This window comes from Lepisma saccharinum, chromosome 25 (genome assembly GCF_977018435.1).
Source record: "Lepisma saccharinum chromosome 25, izLepSacc3.1, whole genome shotgun sequence".
Lineage (NCBI taxonomy): Eukaryota > Metazoa > Arthropoda > Insecta > Zygentoma > Lepismatidae > Lepisma > Lepisma saccharinum.
In genome coordinates, this window is record NC_139253.1 from 40693115 (window position 1) to 40718739 (window position 25625).

General features: G+C 38.4%; 1 protein-coding gene across 1 annotated transcript; it reads left to right on the plus strand.

Moving 5' to 3' along the window:
- The first annotated feature begins 3614 nt into the window (after nt 1-3614).
- LOC145978920 (cuticle protein 18.6-like) lies at nt 3615-25106 on the plus strand. Its single transcript, XM_083111894.1, has 3 exons — nt 3615-3679; nt 20696-20899; nt 24858-25106. The coding sequence occupies exons 1-3, from the start codon at nt 3665-3667 to the stop codon at nt 25104-25106; spliced, it is 468 nt and encodes a 155-aa protein (XP_082968020.1). The 5' UTR covers nt 3615-3664.
- The last annotated feature ends 519 nt before the right edge of the window (nt 25107-25625 follow it).

The window sequence follows — 25625 nt, forward strand, 5'->3', positions numbered from 1 at the left end:
GCATGAAAAAGAGTCTAACCAAGAATATACTCGTAATAAGTCTCTACTATAATTTTTGTTAATAATTGGATTATTAATATTTAGTTATTAATACTTCATTAATTTTGTTTCAAATCCCTTCCCTTAGAAGAATTTCTGTCGACGCCCATAGCTATAACTGTTAGGCTATTCAGTATAAGAACATGGAATTGGTAAGAGCTAGAGACATGGAAGATTCAAGGAAATGGGATGCAAATTGTGCATAGAGTTTGTTGTTGGGGGCACTACTCGTAAGAACTGCGTCATGTACTTCACTATGGATTTCCCCATGGAAAAGAACAAGTGTAATAGAAGTGGAGGAGCTCATGCCAACTTCCAGGCAAATATTCAATCGGTCTGATATTTTGGGAGTGCTCATGTAGCTCTGTCCTATTACCCCCGTCATTTTCCAGGAAATTGCATGCCCAAACTTGGCACACTACCTTAGCACAAGGCCCTTCCTACAGTCCCCACCAGATGACAATGATGGATATAATTATGAGGAAGTTGATGCATGTAACAGCAACAAGCTAATGGTGTCGCCAGGATTTTTCTTGGGGTGGGCTCAAGGGTGAATAAAATATCTTTATGTGGGCTCTAGTTAGGTCGTCATGACCAAGACCGGAACTGGGAATTTTTCAAGGTGGAGCGACGTTCATGAACGTTGTGCTGTACTGGAGCATTCATGTTCATGGCTCAAATTCATACTTATAATGCAATTATTACAAATATTTTATATGCAATTTTAATCTGTGTTAAAAATTCGGCATATAGATTTCCTGTATTTTGTAAAAAAAAAAGTTAAAAAATTAAGCGAAACAAGCTTTCATCGGTTAAAGGAAAGCTTGTCTATGTTTTTACAAGACAAACGATGCTTGTAGGAAAAATTGTATTCCACTGATAATATTTTTTAAAAAGATTTAATTTGCCAAAACTATTTAGTCACAGTTACCGGAATACTGACAATAATTCTGGAATAACCATTTTGAACAAATTTATTCAATCATTTTTTTTGCTATTTTTCTAGGTTTACTCATTGTTTTTACATGTGTTAAAAGTTTAATTTGATCGTTTTGGTGCACGTAATCATTTTTCGCACGTTAATGAAAGGAAGTCAACCCAATGGAGAATCTATAACGTTCTTCATGTTTGAAATGAGTTATGTTAGTCAATTGTTAAGGCCCTTTGTGTGCTTTATACTATAATTATTTACCAGCTTGTTACTTTGCGTTATCTAAATAATATATACCATGTATTAATTCTATTTCGGTTGGCAGACGGGTGGGCTGAGACTATTTTAAGGTGGGCTAGAGCCCACCCTCGCCCATCCAGTGGCATAGCCCCTGCAACAGAGTTCTATCAGTTTCCCCATTGTGTAATTCGCATGTTCAGGAGTTGCAACTTGTAACTTCCCCGATTTCGGAATGTCTCACGAGAATGAAAATCTGTTTGGCTTGAAGCTAACTGCGTAACCCTTTCGTTAATCCACCCAACTCTTCTGATGTATCCGCGGTTTTGCTGAGCACGGGATGCGTGCAATGTTCCCAGTTGGAACAATACGGTTGACGATACTAGAGCCGCATTTCGAAACCCATTGTAATTTCGATTAACCTTGATCGTGGCTTATGATCTGAAGGAGAAAGTTCTTGAATATTCACTCAGAGAGGATAAAGGTCAAGGAAGGGGAAAAAAGGTTTACAGTGTTGCCTGACACAGATCTAAAATTTAGCTGGATATTGAAAGTGGATATCATTTTTTAACTCGGTGATAAGTTTAACAGAGCTGAGAATATTAACATTTAGCTATATTTTTTGCATCCTTTGGTTTCTGATGGTTACATGTACGTAGAATAACTTCCGTACTAGAATAGCCTTTATACTATAAATGACACGTCAGTTGACAAATTTTCTAAATGATGAAAATCACTATTCAGTACTTTTACTTTGCGTGACTAATTTTTCAGTAATTATTACGTAAACCAATTTGTTAAGTTGTCCTGTTGGCATATGTTCCAATTGTCTCCTAGATAGTACTTTTCTTTTTATTATTTTCATTTTGAGAAGAAAGTTACTACAACTCTTGCATTCAGTAGCATATACCTTTGAAGTGATGAAGAAATTAAAATTGTTGCAATAGTTAGTTAGTTGTTGATGCTTGTACTAACACAACGAATTTGTAACTAAAGGTAATTCTAGTTACAATGAGTGCAGTAAGTACACGTGGGATATGAAGACACAGAGGTGAACGCTGATAATTATACTATGAAAGCTACTAAAGATACCTATTTCGAGCGATATTGGTAATTGGAATTTTTCGTTGGGAGTTGCTGTGCCTATATTTTAAAAGCTTTATGTCATAATTTTCCACTTAAAATAGCACAATTTACCTCCATGTAATTTATCAGTGTTTCAAATAGAGTTGAAACTGAAATAATTTGAATTACAATCTGTCTGTAAAATATATTTCAGTGGAAATTTTTAGACCAAGTGCCTGAAAAGGTCTCCTGCTTTTGAATGGTAGAGCGACGAGACGAGACTTGTCGCAGTATCATATCATCTCGCGAATGAGAAATCAGGTGACGTTCTCGGTCTCGTCTCGTGTTGATGAAGTCCTTCTCGTTCTCGGAATAGTTTGTGTGTTTGTTTGCTTTCGAAGAAGGGGTGGGGGTGGACGAACAGATTATAGCCATAACCAGATTATATACAGGCTATGTGTCCAGAAGCAGGCTTAAGAATGCCGTTTCCATGGTGTAGTAAGTTTGAAGGTAGAATGACATTCTAGATCCTTACGGAGAAGTCACCACGGTCTCGTTTGCATATATTAGATACCGGTAACTAGGGTTCTTGTTCTCGTTTTGGTTTCAAATGACAGGTCCCTATCTCGGTTCGAAATAATAGATACGGTTCTTTTAAACGCATATTAAAGTTTACTAAAAGACAGTTTTTGCATGTTATATACAACTCTCCATTTCAGTAAATATGTAACCTTTTCGTAAGTCTGAGTAAAGTGCATAGTAAATCCATTTTAAGTCTGGAGCAAAGTAAGTCTCCGTCTTGTCTCGAACAAGTCTCGAAGGTTGTAGTTTGGTTCGTCTAAAAAGTCTCGGTATCGAATTACGAGACGAGACTGTTACTTCTCTCAGTACAATCCCTGCCTGCTTCACCATGAATATTATTCTGAGTCTCGAAAAGATCTTGGTACTAGTCACTTGATGTATATCATACGTCAGTACACAAAACCATGAAAAAAGAGCTAAGTTTACGCAGTTGGAAACATTGTGGCGAGAAGAGTGGATGGAAAGGAAGAACCAAGTTGCTTTGCCGCTGGGTGTCCCATCGTGCCACGCTCGGCACGGCCTCTTTAGCCCGAGGAGATCTCTTACGGCTGAAAGTACGATGCACCTGTACATGACAGAACTAACGCTTCTCTGCTTGTTTTGTTTTCTTTCCTCATTCGTTCGGGGTTCACTTTCATTAGAGATCTTCCTCGCCCAATAGGAGACAAGCTTTGCATCTGCACTGGGAGGAAGTGAGACCTACGTCCATCTTTTGGAGCATCATGACTTGATATATCGCTTCAAGTCAGTGGTTCTAAGACTTTGACATCCGGCGGTAGCTTCTCGAAGCTTCTTGCTCTACTAGTAGACATGGTAGCTCCTCAGGTATGGTAGTTTCTATTATTTCTTGGATGCGTGTGTTATGGAAACGCTAAATAGTGTATTTTTCCATTGTTATCCGATGTCATACTGTTGTGCAACGTAACCAAGGTAGTGTGGTCCACAAGAAAATTACAAGGTCGTTTACACTTGAGGTAAGTTATTAAAGATATGATATAAGGTTGTTAAAATACAGAAGATCCTGGATTGAATCCCAGGTAAGGCAAAGTTTTAATAAATCCTATGAACCGCTTCGACATCAAAATGTGCCAGTTCCCTTAACAACAGAATATGCGATGATATTCAGGAATAGTCGAGGGGCATTTTGGAATCCACATTGAAAATTTTTGAGTTTATATCTCTAACTAAACTACTCTCTAGCATTAGTAAACCCGAAGATTTATGGCTGCAGCAACACAAGACCTCTATCTGTCCTTATCCTGGGCAAGGTAAATACAATCTTTTCCATCCTTACAGATTTCCTTTAGATCTATCTCAAAGTTATCCCTCCATCTTTGTCTTGGCCTTCCTGCAGGTCTCTTACCATCAGGTTTCCCATCAAGAATTCTGTAAACTCTTCTTTTCTCTCCCATCGTGACACATGGCCTGCCGACCCTAAGTCTTCTTGTTGTTCTAATAATATCATATATGGATTCATATTATGCAGTTCTGAATTATGTAACCTTCTCCACTTACCTGTCTCCTCATCCCTTTTAGGTCCAAATATTTTCTAAGGATTTTATTTTCAAATACACTTAATTTATGTTCCTCTTTCAATGTAAGGGACCAAGATTCAGGTTCATATTATACTACAGAAAAATTACTGTTTTGCATATTATAACTTATAGTTTCTTAGATATTATACGAAAATATATAGGTTTATGAAGAGAAAAGTAACACGCATTTCCTGAATCAAGTCTGTTTTCTATTTCTTCTTAAATAACATTTTCACTTTTGTTTGTACTTCACTTAGTATGTTTTTGATTTGTCAGTTTTGTGCACATGTAGTCAGTTATTCGTTGGAGGTTCTGTTAGGAGGCAGCGCTTGAAGTGGGAATTGTTAGACGTGAGGGTTTGTTCCAGCATTAGAGGATGATTCCATGGTATAACATGGTTACAGGGCTGAAGATGGGAGGATACTTTACGTAAGTTTTCGTAGCTAAGGAGATAGCATCCCCTGAAGTCCCCCCCACCCAATTTGAGCACCAAAAGGAAGGAAGAAGATTGTTGGTTTCTGAATTCTCGATAAAACACATCTCGATTACCTGAATCTAACTCCAAACACTAGGTTCAATTATGATCAGCCACTTGTCAACAAAGAAGACTTAAAAGAACACTCTTCTTATGCCGACAGCACTTTCTAGTCCAATACTTCTGATAATGTGAATTTTACATATAATGTAAATAAATTTGGTTCCCTCTGAAATGTGTAACGATAAGGGGCTGGACCCCGTATAATGTGACGGGTGCAAAATAGCCTTAGTGCTGACGCACCCAAAATTTTAAATTCAAATTCAAGATAAAGTACAAACAACACATTTTATCTGATTTTTTTTTAATGTTCCAATTGTGGCGTTGCTGTTACTTGAGTAGAAATTATTAATGTATCGTCATCCATTTATGTGCTGTTTACCCTTTTCGGTGTTTCTTTCCCATTAAAGATACAATTAGGAAGATTCTTTGTGGTATTCAGAATCCTGAGAACTGCACTTGACTTATTTTTATGTGAGCCGTGACCATGAATTTGTAAAGTTATTTGCCTCTACACAATATTGTCGGTATTGTACGGCAATACTTTGTATAATAGGCGGTTGGATGAGAGCATTGAACGTTGGCTACGAAACCTGAGGTCCCGGGCAAGGCATAGTGCTTGTCTCATCATTCATCATCATCCTTGTTATGTAAAATAGACGAAATAGTAAGAACGCACTGACCGATCCTCCCCGTTGATGATGAATTTAATTTTTTTAAATAGTGTGACCATTTTGCACCCTTTGCTGTATACGGAGGTAAATCTCCTTACCTAAAATTCTTACCTCAGTTCAAAATGTGGTGTAAGAAGCCCCTTGAGAAATGTTAAAAGTACCGGTTGCAAAGGGACCTGTACAGAACATACACAACACATCAAAAACGTATTTTATCGTTAACTATCTTGCAGAAGAGCAACGGCTAATACTTATATATTTATAAACATTTAAACGTTATCACAGGTAACCAGCACAGAGTGATCCAGCATGCAAGAAGAAAAAAACGCAAAAATATAAATTTTTACTTTTCGGTATGCGGAAAAAACATGAAGAGTTCTTTAAATAAATAAATGGTGCAAGAAACTGCCAGAGAATTCCTTCTCTATATCTATTATTTGTGTTTGTTTTCGGGTCACAAAATAGCAATTCAAGACTTGCCGTAGCAATTTCTTTTCCCCGGACACTATAATTGTGCTAGGTAGATTCAAAACCTCCAGCTAATGCCCAGAAAAAGAACACGCATTGGAAATAAAATATGTTTTAATTTTTGACAGAAGAATACAAAAGTTATATTGAGTTAACGCCGCTATTTCCCGCCACGAATTCTAAAGCAAAGTATACTTTAAAGTATTAACAAGCTGGCTGGATACATTTTTTGCTACTTTTTGCTACTTTTGGCTAATTTAACTTCTTTGTAAACACGTGATCCGCCGTTAATAGGTCATCTTTCAGGTGAAATGGGAGTTCTCCAATTTTGCTATCAGCTGTTGCTCAATATACGTATTGGCCAAATTATTGGACTCATCGTAAAAAATAAGCACATTTCCTTGTTTTGAAAGTGTTCTTACCAGTGCCGGATCTACAAGCCGCAAAACCCCGCGGTGGGGGGGGGGGTGAGAGGCGGAGACAAGGAAGCCTCTAGGGGGGGCCTCGGCCATTGACATAGCAGAGGGTTAGCGTATGTAGAAAAAAAAACATAGTTACTCAGGAGTACAGAAACAATTACAATATATACAGGCAAATGTAAAGTTAAAGTGTCCTGTGCATATAGCACCGTACCAAGGCATAATTAGGGTATGGGGGTGGGGTGGGTTGGGCCCCACATATTTTCGATGTCTGACATCTTGGAGTTGATGTGACCGGCACCACGCTCCGGCCGCCTTTACCCCCCACCTGCTACAATTTGATTTGAGGCTGGGTGGGCCCTGTAGACGCTTTATGTGGGGACAAGCCGGAAAAATTTCGACCTCAGATCACCCACCCCGGTTCTCCCGCGTGGCAATCAGACTAGAATGAAATGAGTCTAGAATTTCACGGAAAATGCAGTGGTGAAGGTTTCTTCAACCTATATTTAATCAGGAAAATGCCATGACTGCATGATTGTAACAAATGTATCATTTTGCAGGTGTGAGAAACAGTGTCATATATAATATTACACCAACACGGGCGCCGAAACCCAGTTCACGTTTGCTCCCCTATAGGTGGGACACAACAGGTGGGAAATTACGCAGGATTCTGCTCTGAAATGGGCAGAATCAATAATGTGGGACTATCACCCAGTGAGAGTGTCTTTCTTGTGCTTGTGCGTTTACTATTTCAGTATTTCCTTTTCCAAACCGACAATGAATTCAGGAAAACGCATGGTATATTATGAATGAATGTTTGCGAGAATAGAGGAAGAAGCATGGGAATGCTATAGTCTTCAAGCTCTTGAATGAACTAGTCCATCGCAAAATAGACACTTTTGTTTGCCTTCGGAAAAGTCAAGCTGAAGTTGAAAATATTCTGTGTTCAATATGCCACTGTTTTATATAATCAGGATTAGTATTTCTTTTTTTTTTTACTTGTACCTGTAAACATGTGTGTGCTACTTCATACTGCATTGATGTGGCTGAAAGTTGCAGTATTACATATTTATACCAGTGCTTAACCAACGTTTAAAACAATACGTGTATGTGTGTGTGTGGAGGAGCGGATTAAGGGCCGGACGACCCAAGCGAATGGCCGGTGCACCACCCTCGACGGTCCCAATATAGTAGAGCCAAATCCTTATTTCTGATTACATAAATGTTGATATTTGTTTTATAAAGATTTGGATTTGTGTAGAAAAAATTGATTGAAGTTACTTCTCAATGACCAATGTGTATTGCAAAATCATGTAGCAATTTAAACTAAGAGGCTACTGTTATTTTCATATCAACCTATAATATACGCGTTCTTTGAAGTTAAGGCATTGAAAACACACGGCTATTATTTATAGCCGTTTATGTTTTGTGTTAGCCGAAGGTGGAAAGTAGTGAGACCAGGCACCAGGGTAGAAAGTTGTGGAGGGGTGTGACAGGGTGGACAGTTGGGGTGTCAAAAGTCGACCTCGCCTGGATGAAAATTTTATCTTGGGCCTTCCTTTTTTATGTAAATACTGTATGTGTGAAGATATTAAACTCCTATAAAGGATGGTAGGAATAAGTATTATAAACGGAATATGATAATGAAATTCTCAGACAAAAGTTACATGTAAAGAATTATGTTGTATAATTACATATTACAAATTTTCAAAGTTTAACTCAAGTGCATTAATTAGGTCCAACCCCCCCCCCCCTCCAATGCACATCACCCCTTCCCATTTAGAAGTTTTGAGTTGAATTTAATATGGCGGCCAACAATATGACAGCCATCCGCTTGGAACATACCAATGTGGTTCCCCCTAAGCCTAGCCTGTTTCTATCATGTACCAAGCCTAATTCCTTTACTCCTTATAGGGAGTGTTAAGGGACTTTTGAATAACCCTGTAGGCTCTTGTATGTGACTTCGTCAACATGAGATCAAGAGTTACATACACACATAATATATATATATATATATATATATATATATATATATATATATATATATATAATGTGTGTGATGGTGTGTGTGTGTGTGTGTGTGTGTGGTGTGAAAGTAGGTAGGTAGTGTGGGCCTTTGGTAATATTTTGCGGGGGGCCCAAGATTTGTAGATCCGGTACTGGTTCTTACTAAATATATTTGACGATTGTTAGAATTTTTTATGGAATTAAACTGTTTGTCTGCTTCGATGTAATCTTGTTTCCCACAATCCTTTCTTTTACTGTGTTCCAAGAATAGGTGACAACACGATTCTTTGCACATTCGCAACAATGCCTGGAACAACACGTACATTGTTTACCGTGTTATTTATACTATGTGTTTGGTTATAAGGAAATAATATAAATTCTGATTGTTGTAAGAGTGTAGTGTTCTTTATTTGTATCTCCGGAGCAACATGTAATTTCATAAACCACGTGGTTTGTAGTTTGGAAACAAGAGTGATAAAGGAATTGTACACAAGCAGTGATTAAAATGGGCTCGAAAAGAGTCAAAGGTAAAGGCCAAAGGTGGTCATACGAAGTGTTAACAGTACTTGCAATGTGTATAACAATGCATAAGTAAAACTAAAGAATAAGATATTACTTCTAGTCCAATAAAATAATTAACCTCCCCCCATACCCCTATACCAACTCACACTACTAATAAAAATAAAAAAACAACAAAAAATAAGAGCAACGTAAACCACTAATCATAAAGGACTATTAAATCTTAAAAGGATTAAAAATATAAAATTTAAAACATATTTTAATGTGTATCGCAAAACAATAAATCTCTCAAAATTCTCTACATGAAGTGAGTTTATCTGTGTTTCATTTTTTCAGCAAATGAGTCCAATAATTTGGCCAACACATACATACATACATACATATATATATATATATATATATATATATATATATATATATATATATATATATATATATATATAAGCAGTGCAGTATATCCACACACCCTTGACACCCCTAAGACTCCTCAAAAATTGCAACAAAAACAACCATCCCTAAAGTTTTTTTTCACAGATGCCCCTATCCATGGTCATTTTTGTTCTAAATTAGCCTTTGCACCCTCTTAAATACCAACTTACCACACCCCATCCAAGTGAAAAGCGACTGAAGTGTTGGTGTGTGAGTAATTAACCCGGCAGGACAAGGAGTTTCCATTGCCTATCTGTACACTGTTAGTCTAATTGTCGTAACTTCATGTTCATTTTTCACAGAAAATATTAAGCTAGATACATGAAGATCCATTTTAACATACTAGTCTCTAAAGTATTCGTTATCACTTTAGCACATGTTTTCATATCACTGTGACTATATTACTAATACTTAAATAATGAAAATAGACATTTGAATATCAATATTGGTACAAAATAACCAACTCGAACAAATGTAGTACAATACGAGGCCATGAAGTAAGTCTTGAAACATTCCTGGCGAAGAATGAAGAAAAGATTCTCTCTGGCTATCGACCAGGCGAGTTGTGGACAAGATTCCAAGCTTTCGAGAGCTAACGGCACATCTACCCTGAAGATGAGAGTGACGTTAGCTCTCGAACGCTTGGAATCTTGTCCACAACTCACCTGGTCGATAGCCCGAGAGAATCTTTTCATACAAGGCTATGTAGCTACATACAAAGCCACTTGTTAGTACATATTAATAATCCTAGTCCTGGTATAATGCATGACGTTTAAAACTCCAAGTTAGATAGACCTAAATTCTCTAATTTTCTTGTTGTACGTAACAGCTGTGCATTGGCGCACTCCAGTGATTTTTCTATCTGCTCCATTAGCAACACTGCTTCTTGAGTTGTGTCGCGCATCGCACGGCAGAAATATATGTGCTGGGCTCTACCCCTCATGTGCACTCCTGTGCTTGCACCAAAAAAAAATATATCTAACATTTCTAACAATATTACAGGGTGACTCAATAAGTCACTTAACACCCTCAGTACAAGGCCACTGCGGCATGGAACGTGAAAATAGCGATGACCAATCGTTGCCTGGCCAAGGGGAACCACATTGACGTCACCCGCATGGTCGGCAGCCATCTTGATGTCTGCCATCTTGAAATCAACTTCAGAAATTTAAATGGGAAGGGGGGGTCGTGCGACATATCAAAATAGAGTTGTGGAACAATTCAGTGTTTCGGATCGATCTAGAGGGAACTCTGAAGTTGAACAGAATCTTGCTACCGACGGTAGGGTCACGTTGCAGTTGTGCTATAGCCCACTCACAAAACTGCAAACGCCTGTCTGAATCGTCCTCACTAAGGTGCTGCTGCAGCTGTATCTTATACGCATGCCAGTGGTGGTCACGTACAATCCTTTGAATTGAACCCCTGCTAACACCGCTTTCCAGCGCCAGTCTCCGTGTGCTACGGGTTGGGGACTTTGCAAATGATGCCAACACCGCTACAGCAGTACGCTCATCCGTGGCTGTTTTCGGACGTCCATGTTGAGGCTTGTCGTCCACAGATCCAGTATTTTGAAACTTTGCCAGCAACTGGCTGAAGGCCACATGTGACACGGGTTGTCTTGCAGGATTTCGCTTATTGAATTCTGCGGCAATGTCACGCGTACTTCTCTCCCCTGACATCAATATGATGTCAATCCGTTCCTCACGTGTTAGTGGCATTTTCGTTCAGATCAGTGAAAAAGGAAATGTGCTACTCTTGACAAGATCAATTCACATCATCACTCTTTTAAATTTTTATGTAAAGACAAAACACAATCGTAATTCCCATGTCAACCAATACTACAAGATATGTACATACCGGTAAGTCAATATCCTGACATTTTCAGTGATTGGTCTAAACATTAAATACCACATAATCACATACTAACGACTATTTGAACAATAAACATTTAAGCAAAAAGGACGTGTCACTCTCCCATGAGGGAATCGCCCTTAAATTTACAGTTAGGTGAAAACAAATGTCACAGTTGTTTTCCTGGTGAAATTCTAGCCCATTTTGAAATGTCGCACGACACCCTTCCTTTTTAAATTTCTGAAGTTGATTTCAAGATGGCGGACATCAAGATGGCTGCCGACCATGCGGGTGACGTCAATGTGGTTCCCCCTTGGCCAGGCAATGATTGGTCATCACCATTTTCACGTTCCATGCCGCAGTGGCCTTGTACTAAGGGTGTTAAGTGACTTATTGAGCCATAACTTTGTGGTATTATTAACTTTGCAACAAATAAAGTTAGGTGAAAACAAATGTCACAGTTGTTTTCCTAGTGAAATTCTAGCCCATTTTGATATTTCATATCACCCCCTTCCCATTTAAATTTCTGAAGTTGATTTCAAGATGGCGGACATCAAGATGGCTGCCGACCATGCGGGTGACGTCAATGTGGTTCCCCCTTGGCCAGGCAACGATTGGTCATCGCCATTTTCACGTTCCATGCTGCAGTGGCCTTGTACTGGGGGTGTTAAGTGACTTATTGAGCCACCCTGTAGTACCATTATGACACATTCTTTGGTATAAAAAAAAAAGAAAGCTAAATACTTTCTTCGTCCGAATACTTTTACATGTGAAAGGACAGAGAAAGATTGCACATTACGGTGATCACAATTTTCTTATTAGCAGAGGTGTACGACTAGAAGGGAAACTATATACCAGGTGGTTATAATTAAAGTGACGGTGTTCAGAGTGGTACAGCACGGGGTGTAATTATAGTAGCAGTCTGAAACTTCGTAGATATGCTAATGAAGCAATGCGCTCGCGAATTATGCAAGAAAAAAGATAGTTCCAATTCTCGCCACCAGGGTAAACAATGGCGCTGTAAGCAGTCAAAACTTGGTATAGTTACAGGAAAAACACTATAAATCGCAGAAAACAATACTCTTTGTAATAAAATATCGCTACAAGTTCACTATTCGAATTACATGAACATTACTAAAGGAAAAAGCAACAAGCGTCACCCACCACAACCAGGGAGCTCACACAATGGTTAGGCAATGTCACCGACTTTGACGTCAGAGTTACGGAAAATTCCACGTTTTGACTGCTTACAGCGCCATTGTTTACCCTGGTGGCGAGAATTGGAACTATATTTTTTCTTGCATAATTCGCGAGCGCATTGCTTCATTAGCATATCTACGAAGTTTCAGGCAGCTACTCTCATTACAGCCCGTGCGGTACCACTCTGAACACCGTCACTTTAATTATAACCACCTGGTACTAATTTCTTGTTGGTGCTATGTGATGGCGGCGATTGGGGGAGATGGGCGAGGGGGCACTTGCCCTACCAATTTTTGCCACTTTTGCCCCCGCACTATGGCCCCCAGCCTCCCCAGATTTGACACCCAATCGTCGGTACTGGTTTACTGACTTGTTGCAAATGAAACTTTTTTTCTTTTAGATTTCCTTTGAAAGTGTGCAACTAAACCTCTCAGCTAAACCCTGTACCAGATAACTGTAGACCAGGCGAACGAGAACAAGTCTCTGCGCAAGTAGTGACGCGAGACGGCTCCACCAATGAACAGTGAGAGAAACGGGATTGTGTAATGGGCGACGGGAGTTACCCGTTTTCCTCCTTCGCTATGACTGACTTAATTCCTGTTGTTCCCTGTGGAACATAGGGCATCAACAAAGCATCTCCACCTGGTCCTACTGACGGCAATTCTCTTCACTGCATTCCAGCTCTTTCCTTCCTCCAAGGCCTCAGCGTGAACAGATCTTCGCCACGTCTGTCTAGGCCTCCCTCTTTTCCTTCTTCCCTGCGGGTTCCAGTCTAGTGCCTCTCTCTCGACAGCCTCATTTTCCTTCCTCAACGTATGCCCTATCCAATTCCATTTTCGCCGCTTTATTTGTATGGACACCTCGGTTTCTCCAGATTTTCTCCAAAGTTCTTGGTTTTGAATCATTTCTGGCCAAAAGATATTCAAAATTTTTCTCAGGCAGCGATTGATGAAGGTCTGTAATTTAGAGGTAATCGTTTTTGTTACTTTCCATGTCTCAGACCCATACAACAGTACAGACTTAACATTACTTCGAAAAATACGAAGTTTGGTCTTCATAGATATCTTCTTGTTTTTCCATACTGGATAGAGCCTCACAAAGGTGCCATTTGCTTTTTGGATTCGTTGAGAAACATCCTGTGCTGCCCCTCCGTCTTTTGCCACCACACTACCCAAGTAAGTAAAGCTATCCACATTTTCAATAATCTCTTCACCAATATTAAACGGGTCTGTTTTTGTGGAGTTAATCCTCAGTGCCTTGGTCTTCTTGGAGTTAATCACAAGTCCTGCTTTTTTTGCACTTTCTATCAGATCTGCTAGTTTTGTTTGCATATCACCATGTGCTTCAGATAAGAAGCACAAATCGTCTGCAAAATCAAGGTCTTCTAGTCTGTTATTCAATCCCCATTGGATACCACGTCTTTTCCCTCCTATTACATTTCGCATCACTGCATCGATCACGATCAGGAACATTGTAGGTGATAATATACAACCTTGCCTCACTCCAGACTGCACAGCTATTGGTTCAGATACACGGCCTTCATGTATAACTCTACATGTATAATCACGATAAGTTTCTCGGATAAGATCAAGAATTTTTGTGGGCACTCCATATCGTTTCACTTCCTTCCACATTGCATTTCTGTTGACCGAGTCAAATGCTTTCTCGAAGTCAACGAAAACTGTATAGAGACGAGATGACCATTCTATACATTGTTCCAAAATTATCCGCAAGGTGTTAATTTGATCAATACAGGAGCGATTTGGTCGAAACCCTGCCTGTTCTCTTCTGAGTCTCGAGTTAACATGCTCCTTAATTCTGTTTAGGATAACTCTAGTGAAGATCTTACTCGGAATGGACAGAAGTGATATACCTCTCCAGTTGTCACACTTTGATGTATCCCCTTTTTTCGGTAGCTTCACCAACAGGCCACTCCTCCAGTCCTTAGGCATCACTCCCTCTATCCATATCTTCTCAAATAAGGGCTGCAACATATTTGCTGTGGTGTTTATATCACTTTTCAGCACTTCCGGTGGTATGTTGTCGACACCAGCTGCTTTACAATTACGTACCTCTCTCAGAGCCTGTTTAATCTCTCCTACTGTTGGAACATCCGTCCTAATTCTTATACTGGGGCCAACATCACCATCATTATCATCTTCCTCTTCCCCCTGGTCTATCTGAGCATCTACAGAGCGATTAAGGGTTGCAGAGAAGTGCTCCTTCCAACGTTTCAGTTGGTCCTCGGTATTCGTAAGGAGGGTACCATCTTTACTTCTCACTGGTCGATTTCTCTGCATCTGTTTCCTTGACAGAACTTTTGTGATGTTGTATAGTTCTTTAAGATTCCTCTTTTTTGCTGCTTCCTCCGCCTGCTGAGACAGATTGTCTACCCAATTTCTTTGATCCCTACGAACACTACTCTTTACTTCTCGATCCTTCTCTGTATACTTTGTTTGCAATTCTGCCTTCCTTGCCCTTGTCCTGCTTGAGTTCATTGCCTCCTTAATTACTTTTCGCTCATTAATTCTTTCCCAGGTCTGCAGAGACATCCAATCTTTTTTCCTCCTATCCTTGAAGCCCAGAACCTTTTCACTTACTTCTGTGAAGGCAGATCGAATTTTTGTCCATTCTCTTTCAATTGTTTCATTCTGCTCACTTTCATCGGTCAATACTTGGAACCGATTTCTCAGTTCAATCCTGAAGGTTTCCTGGAGATTCTTATCCTTCAATTTACTAACATCATACCGCTTCCTTGTCTGTTCCATTCTCTTCTTCTGAGCTTGAATTTTCATTTTAAAGTTAGCCACTACCAAATGATGATCACTCCCAATGTCTGCACCTCTCTTGTTTCTTACATCCTGTAGCGAACGTCGCCACCTCCGTCCAATTGCCTCGTGGTCTATCTGGTTTTCTGTTCTATGGTCTGGTGATACCCACGTTACCTTATGGCATTTCTTGTGAGGAAATATAGTACCACCAATAACTAATTCATGGCTAGCACAAAAGTCCACAAAAAGTTGTCCATTCTCATTTCGCTCTCCTAAACCATGTTTACCCATCACATGCTCAAGGCCTTCGTTGTCATGCCCAAGCTTTGCGTTTAAATCTCCTCCAATTATTATGATATCCTTCCTTTTTTGCTTCTTTATTGTTTCATTGAGCTGTCTATAAAACTCTTGTTTCTCTTCAGGCTCTGCTACTTCTGTGGGTGCATAACACTGGATCATAACGATGTTTCTGATATTGGTTTTGAAATGTGCCACAATTATCCTCGCAGACACTAAATACCATTGAATAAGGCTCCTTTTTGCTTCCTTGTCCATCAATATACCCACACCATCACGGCTCACACCTTCACCCTCAGGTCTTCCAGAATATATGAATGTAACTCCTTCATGGGTATTTACCTCTCCAAACTCTGGCCATCTGACTTCACTTATACCTAGGATGCTCAGACAATAGCTCTTCATGCAGGCCACTGCCTGCCGTAGTTTTCCACTCTCCCGCAGGGTTCTAACATTCCATATTCCAATTCTCGTTGTCCTTTTCAGGCCAAATGTCGTCGTCTTAGAATCAGTTCGGCTTCCTCTTGTTGATGTTTCTTTAATAGTGTGATTTAAAGTGTGCGGGTTATTGGCCCACAGCACCCGATCTTGGTGATGGGGCTGCCACCTGAGCCTCCAAGCAGGCTAATTTATAAAATAACGGGAGTTACCCGTTTTCCTCCTTCGCTATGCAGCGTTGCAAACTTTTGAAAAGGATAATACCGAACGCACATGGCAAACGGACCGTATTTTTGTCTCCAGTTCCATACGCTTGGTTTAAGAATTTCTTAGGGAAATATTAGGGATGAAGCAGCAAGTGCAAATTTTGACAAGCCGTGCATTTATACGGACTAAGGTCTGGATCTACGGTTGGCAACGCTGCGCTTTCACCACTCGGTTTCCCTCCTCCTCCTTTCCCGCTATGCGCGGCCCTGGTCCACAGTTAACTGGAACGGGGTATACACTGAACCTACCTCATACCGCAACGGCTCTCACATATCGCTCCGATCCGCCATTCGCCTGTCTAATGTAAGCTGATTGCTTTCGTTGTTAGGTTAGGCATGTTATGCTTAAGTTTCTTAGCATAAATACACTGAAATTTTGTGGGCTTGACCAAAAATATATTATTTATCTTAAGAGCCATAAACATAACATGTCAGGGCCTCCCAGATAGTGTAGTGGTAGCGTCGTCCCCTTGTAAACAAGGGGTTCCGGGTTCGATACCCGGTGGAGGCAAATAATGGTTCAGATCCCACTTTAAACTGTAGGCCCAGTCCCGATTAACCTTACTGTGCATAAAGTGGACCTAAAACACCAACTCAACCAACCAACCTAACAACATCCGGACGTCACACAGATGAAGGGCGGGGCGGAACTTAATGCGGTGAGACCCATTCGCAACAGGAATAGATTCAATTCTATTTTTTTTTTAAACATTTATCGCAATTCTAGCTACTTTTGCAAGAACTCATATACACGTTATCACAAGGGGATCTAGAATATTTGCTTGGAGGGGCACAGAATACCTATGCTGTGTATATATAAGAGCAGACTTTAATAGACATTAAAAATAGGCTCACATACTACATAGCACATTGTTGTAAGAACGGCCCTAAAGACCGAAACACGCCCGCCACAATAAAGACGATCTTATTATTATTATTCACATAAATACGATTACGAGGCTTCACGTTAGGTCTGATTTGTGGTCAGATAAACTAATCGTGACTAGGCACTCAAAATGGAATCTGAACCCCTGTACACAGCACCTCCATTTGGAAACGAACTCAGGGCCCTTTGATTATAAGTTGGAGTTGTTAGTAAAATTTTGTGAAATTGCAATCATTACAGTAAAACCTCGTTAATCCGGACTAAGGGGGGATAAGTTGACCGGTTTAACTGAAATAATCTAAAAGAGTAGAAAGTGCATTAAAACTCCGTTCATAGCAACAAAACACGTTTATTATGGTGTATTTTTTTTCGGGTCGACCACCCGTCCCCCTAGTCTGGCTGCAGATTTCCACGCCCCCCTGGTGGCACGCTTGGGAGGGAGGCCAGCAGTCGGTAGGTAAGCCAGGGCCCAATATTGGGCTGTAGCGCTATAGGGTTACTATAAATTGCGGAGCATAGTAAAGCTAAGTTCGTCACTTGTCCATTTGCCAAGGTTGTCAGGTTCTCTCTTATCCATTGAGAACGATATCGCCTCATCTCGATATCCTTTAGAAATCGTGATCGAATTCAGCTCCAGGGAAAGCAAAGAAAGCATTTTTAGGATTAGTGAAATTATTAAATATAATTTTTAATTATTATTATTATATATTATTATATGGTTATCACAGTTGAATCTGTCTTCCTTAGAAGAAAGAAGAAAAATGAAAAGGATAAATTTTGTAGAGAAGATATTAAATTTCCAAGTTGACAGTGAATACTTCTTGAATAATATAGCTTATAAAATTCCCAGATATTCCCATAGGTATATCTCAATTCTCACATGCCTAAACAAGGCAAGAGGTTTAGTAGCTGATCTTGTTGAAACCTACAATTTCAATTTATGTTGATGTATTGTAAGATCCACTGTTTTATTTTATAATTATGTATTCAATTTTTTAATTTTGTATAACCAATTTTGACATAGTGATATACCTGGTTGTTTAATCGTTATCATCACTTCAATAAATATGATTATTATTATTATTAGAACAATACACAGTTAATTGCACAATATTATATAACAATAAACAATAATTAGTATCAGAGATATAATAGATCTCGTTGAAAACTGTAACTTGAAGTGTAAATATGCTAACTTGTTATGTTATGTTATTCTACAGCTTACGTATTTTATTCGTGTAACTTAGTACTTTTGTATTTGACTTAGTGCTGTATTAGGTTTCATACTGTGCTCAACACAGTAAAAAAAAATAAACGATTATTATTATTATTATTATTTACATTTCATAATAGTTTTACAACACATGCCTGAAGATTTTGTATCTATTCACATTGACATTGCAAATTTAAAAACCGGATTCGGGAGTCGCATTCTAATCTCGCCAACGAGTCCACGATATGTTACCACACCAATAGTTGCACGAGTCACAGAAGTGATCAACGGCTCCCGACATCATCAGTCTTAGTTCAGATTCACTCCTACAGTTTCTTTTCGGAGTCTAGATCCGAATCGATCACCGTGACTGTTCGAAACGTAAACAAATCACCACTAGGAAAAGATGTCCATGGCTTACCTTTTCGCAGTTTATGGGCTTATTATTTAACACTTAGGCGCTCTGTAATGAATTATCACATTAAATGTTAAGTATCCCCGAAACGTCTGAAATTCCTTTATTTTCTTCTTTTTCACATTGGTACTTACGTATTCTGCATTCCTTAGGATTCTTGAAGGTGCCATTTCGTTTTTTTCACGGAAATAATCTATATTTTCGACGTATGAAGTAAGTTTTGTTCGTTTCTTTTTCCCTTCAGTACACGCTAAATGGCGGTCACAGTTTCACTACCGTAGTCGGCATGCAGTGTTTCCACCCCATTACACCCAAAAATACCTACGTAGCCCCACAAACCATTCTCGCATAGCCCCACGAACCATTGACACATAGCCCCACGAACCATTGACACATAGCCCCACAAACCATTTGCGGAAACGTACCTTCTTCAGTTACAAAAACACGTGTTTGGAAACACTGACCGGGATTGACTGGGATTACGTCATCACACACAGGCTACATCCACCTGGAAGTAAATGGATGCAAGAGCTTTCGTGCATCGGTCACACATTTATATTGAAAAAGAGATGATTTACCGGCAAAATTGAATGAACGATGCGAGAAAACACTTCCCCGAACTTCCACAATTCTAAAGAAACTGCATTCGGTAAGTAATTTCTCCTGCAAATTTGAAGAAATGCGTTTCGGGGATACTTAAATTTTACCATTTTCACCTCTACATATATTAAAATTTAAGCACAGTAACTTACCAGCATTTCAAACACGGCAAAACACTGAAGAAATAGCAGTTTTTTTTACGACACGAGAGAGTTCAAAAACTCAATGGAAACGGAACCGGAAGTCAATGTTGCCAGATTCACTAGAAAAAAATAATGTGCAGGGTAGAGGCAGAAAATATTTGCGACCATGTTACTGTAATAGACCCTATTTTATACAGTATGGCTTTTGGCCTTACGTTTATTCTTTTATAATGATAGTATTTGCGATAGATCGCATAATTCACCCAGTGTGAGGAAATGGCATGAAGTCATTATGATTATTTTGTTGCTTGGTATGAGGTTATGCGGTTAGATCTAAATCTCTCTCTAAATCTCTCTCACTGACTCTCTCTCTCTCTCTCTCTCTCTCTCTCAAGGGCCTCCCAGATGGCGCAGTGGTAGCGTCCTCGCCTTGTAATCAAGGGGTCCCGGGTTCGATACCCGGTGGAGGCACAAGTGGTTCGGATTCCACTTTAAACTGTAGGTCCAGTCCCGATTAGCCTTACTGCGCATAAAGTGGACTTAAAACACCAACTCAAACCCAACCAACTCTCTCTCTCTCTCTCTGTGTGTGTGTGTGTGTGTAGAAAGTTGCAGTAGCTCTTATAAAATGAAGGGCTTGACTGTAAAACATGGTAAGTGACATTTTGGTCATTTTTGAGTTACAAAGTAAAATGTGCCATTCTTCAATTTTCGAGTGAAATTGCCATGTCATACAATTTGCATTGGACTCAGTGAAGCCTTGTGAAATTGGTAAACACAACAAGAAAACAATTTATCTACAGTATAGCTTCTAATAACATTTTTTCTTAATGAACTCAGAAATGACTAAAATGTCACTTACCATGTTTTACACCCTAGTCCTTCAAATAATAACTGTGAGTTAAGGATTAATTTGCAAGATGTCAAGTAATGTTGGTTTTACGAAGAGATTATTTTTAAAAATCAAACATTCTACAAAAATTAGTTAACTTATAGTTTTTAGCTGAGCTATAGTTTTCCAAATTGTGTTAAATCTTTTCTAACTTACTGAAGTTATTGAAATACCTTTGGAAACATTCAATAAAGGGTTTCTTTCCGAATTCACATCCTTGTTTTCCGCTCCTTCAAATATGAACAATATTCCAATAATGTATAACATTATTATCCTTTTGCAGGTTCTCATCACATGCATTCTACCCCTTGTGGCAATAGTTACCTGTCGTCGCAGCAGGGAGCTGAGTAATGTTTTCGGGGTTTACGGGAGAAATGAGCGGTCAGCCGCCGCTTTAACCCTGCAGAACTCCAACAGCATCCAGTTCATTCCCGAGCCCATACAAGAAGAGCACGCCCTGCAAGACGATGGGTACAAATTAGAAGAGGTAAATAGTTTGAAAACTATTTACTATATCTATATTGCATTGCTTATCATTAGTTGAAAGCATGACTTTTTAACTAATTCAGCATTTCATTTTTATCCACTAGACACTAAGAACACATATTGTTATGGAAACGTCTTTTCTTGGTTCAACATAACAATGCAATACATTATTATTGCATTGATAAGAAATAATAACATTAATAGTAGTTACGTTTACATCTACAAAGGATGCCATATGTACTCTGCGTTTTCATGTTTCCTAGTTAGAATTTACAGTTTAGTTCACAAATTATTTCGTGTACCAACCTTGTTACTTGTAACTAATTTTTAAATGATGATTAGTCGTAACGTTTCAGGAAATAAGGATTTTTCAATTTAGAAGGGAGTGAAAAAGGAACCACAATTTGTGTATATAAATAAGGGTACAACAGATTACACTTCTCCTAATGTATTTGTTTGAATAAAAGCACGGAAACAAGTAAGTTCAAAAGACACAAAGATAGAAGCTTTCGAAACCATTTCATGCACAGATAGGCTAATCAGTACTGTTTGAAGTGGAATCCAAACGATATGCCTCCACCGGGTATCGAACCCGGGACCCTTTTATCAGACGGCGACGACGTTACCACAACATCATCGGAGGGGGTGGGGGGACAAAGATGAGATGATAGATTCGAAGTAAACTGGCTATGCCCTATTCTATCATATTTTCTTCACGCGGTGGTCTATGTCTTCTGAAGTCATGCAGGTTCAGAAGAACACCAAACAATTTCTACACCATGTTCAAATCACTCTGATCATTTGCAATATATCTTGAATAAACATTTTACTACTCATACCACACGATAGCCTTACTATATATGTAACAGAGTGTCACCAATTTTTAGAAAATTATCTGGTTACTCCATGAGTCCTTTCTGATGTGATCACTAGGATCCGGGACTTTATGTCCTATAAAACTGTACAATATGTATGTAATTGTCATAAAAAATTTAAATCAATTTAAACAAAATCATAATTGGCAACTCGCTACAGGTCTGGTAAAGCTAGACAATCAATACAAAAACACAACTTTTTTAGGCAGATTTTGATGTTTCGCCGTGTCCAAATACTGCAATACTGAAGATCTCTTCATATATTCTTCCCCGATTTCACACAACTTGCAAAAAAGGTAAAGAAATTAGAACAATTGAAACTTGTTTACTTCCTGCTCGGCAATTCTCGTGCCCGCACAACAATGAAAGAGAAAATGTTCCCTCAATAATGTTTGCAAGGCTGTCAATTGTGGGCAAGATAAAAAGGGTGGTATTATTCTTCTGTACTAGTTGGTAAAAAAGACGGAATCTGCTTTTCATTTCTTCGTTCGTAATTCACTTATCCTGTCATCGATAATATTAACAATGTTGCACTATACGAAGAATAAATTATACAACAACAGATTATATGTAAGACAACTACGAAATTATACAGAAATATGTCTTATTACTAGGAAATTGAAGAAATATGTTGTATAAAACGTGAATTGGTAAAATATGTTAAAGTATACCTTATTCAGTTCGTCTATTTTGGCTGATTTTCATCAGATATGTAAAGATCTCACCCCAGTGTTCGATCTAATGCAAAATAAAAAAATATGTTATAAAGTCCCGGTCTCTAGTGTGATCACATATTGTGTACAAGAATTCGTGACTTTTCGCAGTCTCACAGTTAGAACTGCTCACAATGCAGATAAATATGTGCTGTAGTTTAATGAAGTCCAGTGGAAAGAAATAACAATGTAGGATAATATAGGACTGATAGTGAAGCGTGTTATCAAATCTGCACTAACAAATATTTGACTATTAACACGACAGTGTGGGCGCTTGTAACCGGGATATTGCAGAAAGATTTTTGTTAAAATATGGTGGTCATATTTTAAGGTCCATGAAACCTGGACAGAACCTGAAAAACTACACAATACTGTGGTACTACGTTTTCTCATTCATTTACTTTCATCAGAAGAATGTTTGCTGCAATACTTTGGACAAGGTGGAAAAGCCTGAATACAACTGCTTAGGGCATTTGCTAAAATTCTAAAACAACACTGCCCAGGGCAATTATGCACGTGCAATTGTTGCTTGTAAACGTACTGTACACGTTCAGTGCTTGCCAAGTTGGAATGACTTAAAAATTTTTAAAAAAATCAAGAAAGCTTACAAGTATTGGAAAGATTTATTTTTTAGAAATTACTATTAACGTTTTCGACTATATGATACTGATATTTCATTTCTGTTTATAGTGTATTTGAGTATAATTGTTTTATAATTTTATTAACACAACAGGCAATTTATCAAATTTGATCTGCGTCTAATGCACCATGAACATGTATTTACAAAACTGATATTTACCATTATATCAAGAAGTAGAAAATGTACTGTTACATAAATGTTTAAATAATATTTCAAATTATATTTAAAATCAGCTTAGAACTACTTTCGTCTCCTCTTTTTTTGACTGAAAATCACTTCAAAAACACCAAAAGTCCAATAAAATCAAGAACAAAGTATTTAAATGAAATATTCATTCACTACATTAGTATATTCTTAATTTTTTAAAAAAATTGTTTCTTGTTTTGTTTCCTAAACACACTCCTCTATCCTTTTAATACCAAAAGTTACCAATAAAAATATACAAAAGCAAATAATATGTAGACACAAACGAAATGATCCTTTATTAACTAATCATCATTTTGACTCTTAGAAGAATAGTAAGAATAGCTACGTGATCTAAATAGGGTGCTTCGTTACAAACTTTCAAGTTCAGTGTCTGTTATTTTTTAAGAAATGATGCTATTGTCCATATCTTTAAATTATTCTAAACTACAAGTTCAATCAGGCTTAAAAATACGACTGCCATATCAGGATTGATTGAGTTGGTGTTTAAGTCCACTTTATGCACAGTAAGGCTAAATGGGACTGGACCTACAGTTTAAAGTGGGATCCGAACAACTATGCGCCTCCACCGGGAATCGAACCCGGGATCCCTTGATTACAAGGCGACGAAAGTACCACTGCGCCATCGGGGAAGCCCAACTATTCAAGGAAGTAAGCACTCATCAAAAAGAAGAAAATACATTTGATAATTACATTTTTTTGTTAATAGCCTAACCGTGAACCAGAACTATTGTGGAATTTGAAATAAGCAATTGAACATACGACAAATATATTGGCGTTCTGTTTTAAGATAATTGTGTAACTGACAAGAAATCAAACTATGAAACCGACATATTAACATATTAAAATATATACAAGTTTTTTTTTAATGCCTATTCTTACCCAGAGTTTTTCATCATTTTAACATTTAGCTGTATGTTGCACCTAGCTGGTAAAATATGCTACACTTAATAGCAAAAGTGAGTGTGTTTTAAATTATTTTAATTTTGAAATAAATAGCTATTCTTAATTTTATATTTTGACTTTGATTCTTGTTCTACAGCCAGGTATCTAATCCATTTCAAATGGTTGTATGTAAATAACTAGGTTGGTGGTAGACCAAAGTTATTGTTGGCTCAAGAAAATAGAACACATCATGCTACGAATTGACCACAGCAGAATTCATAAAGATGTTGCAAGTAAAGGTTTCCCTTAAGTTTAAGTGTTAATTGTAAGTCCACTTTATGCACAGATGAACTGGATATGCAGTTTGTAGTGGGATCCGGACCACTGTGCAATGTACCTCCTCCACCGGGTATCGAAACAGGGACCAGGTTTCCCCCTAACGAATAAGCATGAAACACACAGATTAATAAATTCATTAGTGTTTATAAAGCAGTTGAATTTGCTTTCTCAAACATAATTAAAATTCTAATGTGAAAAGGCTGAGTAAAAACCGTAAGTTTGGTATATTGGTTAGTATTCTGAAAATGCCAGCTTTATAACACATGATTTATATATATATATGTGTATTTTTCTCTGTTACAGGCCTATCCGAAATACAACTTCGCATATGGTATTAAGGATCGCAAAGGTAACAACTATGGTCACAGGGAATCACGTGATGGAGAGAAAACCTGGGGCAGCTACTATGTCCATCTGCCGGATGGTCGATTGAAAACCGTTATGTACTGGGCTGACGACTCAGGATTCCACGCAGAAGTTATATTCGAAGGTGAAGCTACTCGATATGAATCTCCACAGGATCTACTTAGCGAGGTTTACCATTCATCCTGATGTAACAATTCTATCTTATCAATTTACCAAAAGTCACGCAATGAACTTTGTGACAATCTTATTCTCTACATTGGCTGTGCCAAGAGAGCATTCATTAGGTACCTCTTCTTCATTCAGAGGGTCTATGGTCACCTGTAGAGGAAAAGGTTTAAATATGGGGTTTGAAGTTAGCAGCATTGCTGCGTAGTACAGCCTGGTAGAGAGTATGGGCATTGATTTCCCACACATTTACAAAGACTTCAAGAATATACTATAGATACTGTTGGCTCTGCACTCTGTTCAACATATTCAAACTCTGAAAACGCTTTACAGGTACATTTCAACACACCTACCATTTTTCTAACATTTTCCATCTACTATATATGAATTACCACGTGCACAGTACATAAAATATTTGTGGGCTTTTTTAATGCCACGATTAGTTTGTGAAATGTGAACAAGAGCTAGTCAACATACCGTCCAAAATTGGAACGAAGGTTCAAATATGTGCTTGGGATTTCATTAATTAGGGTTGATTGA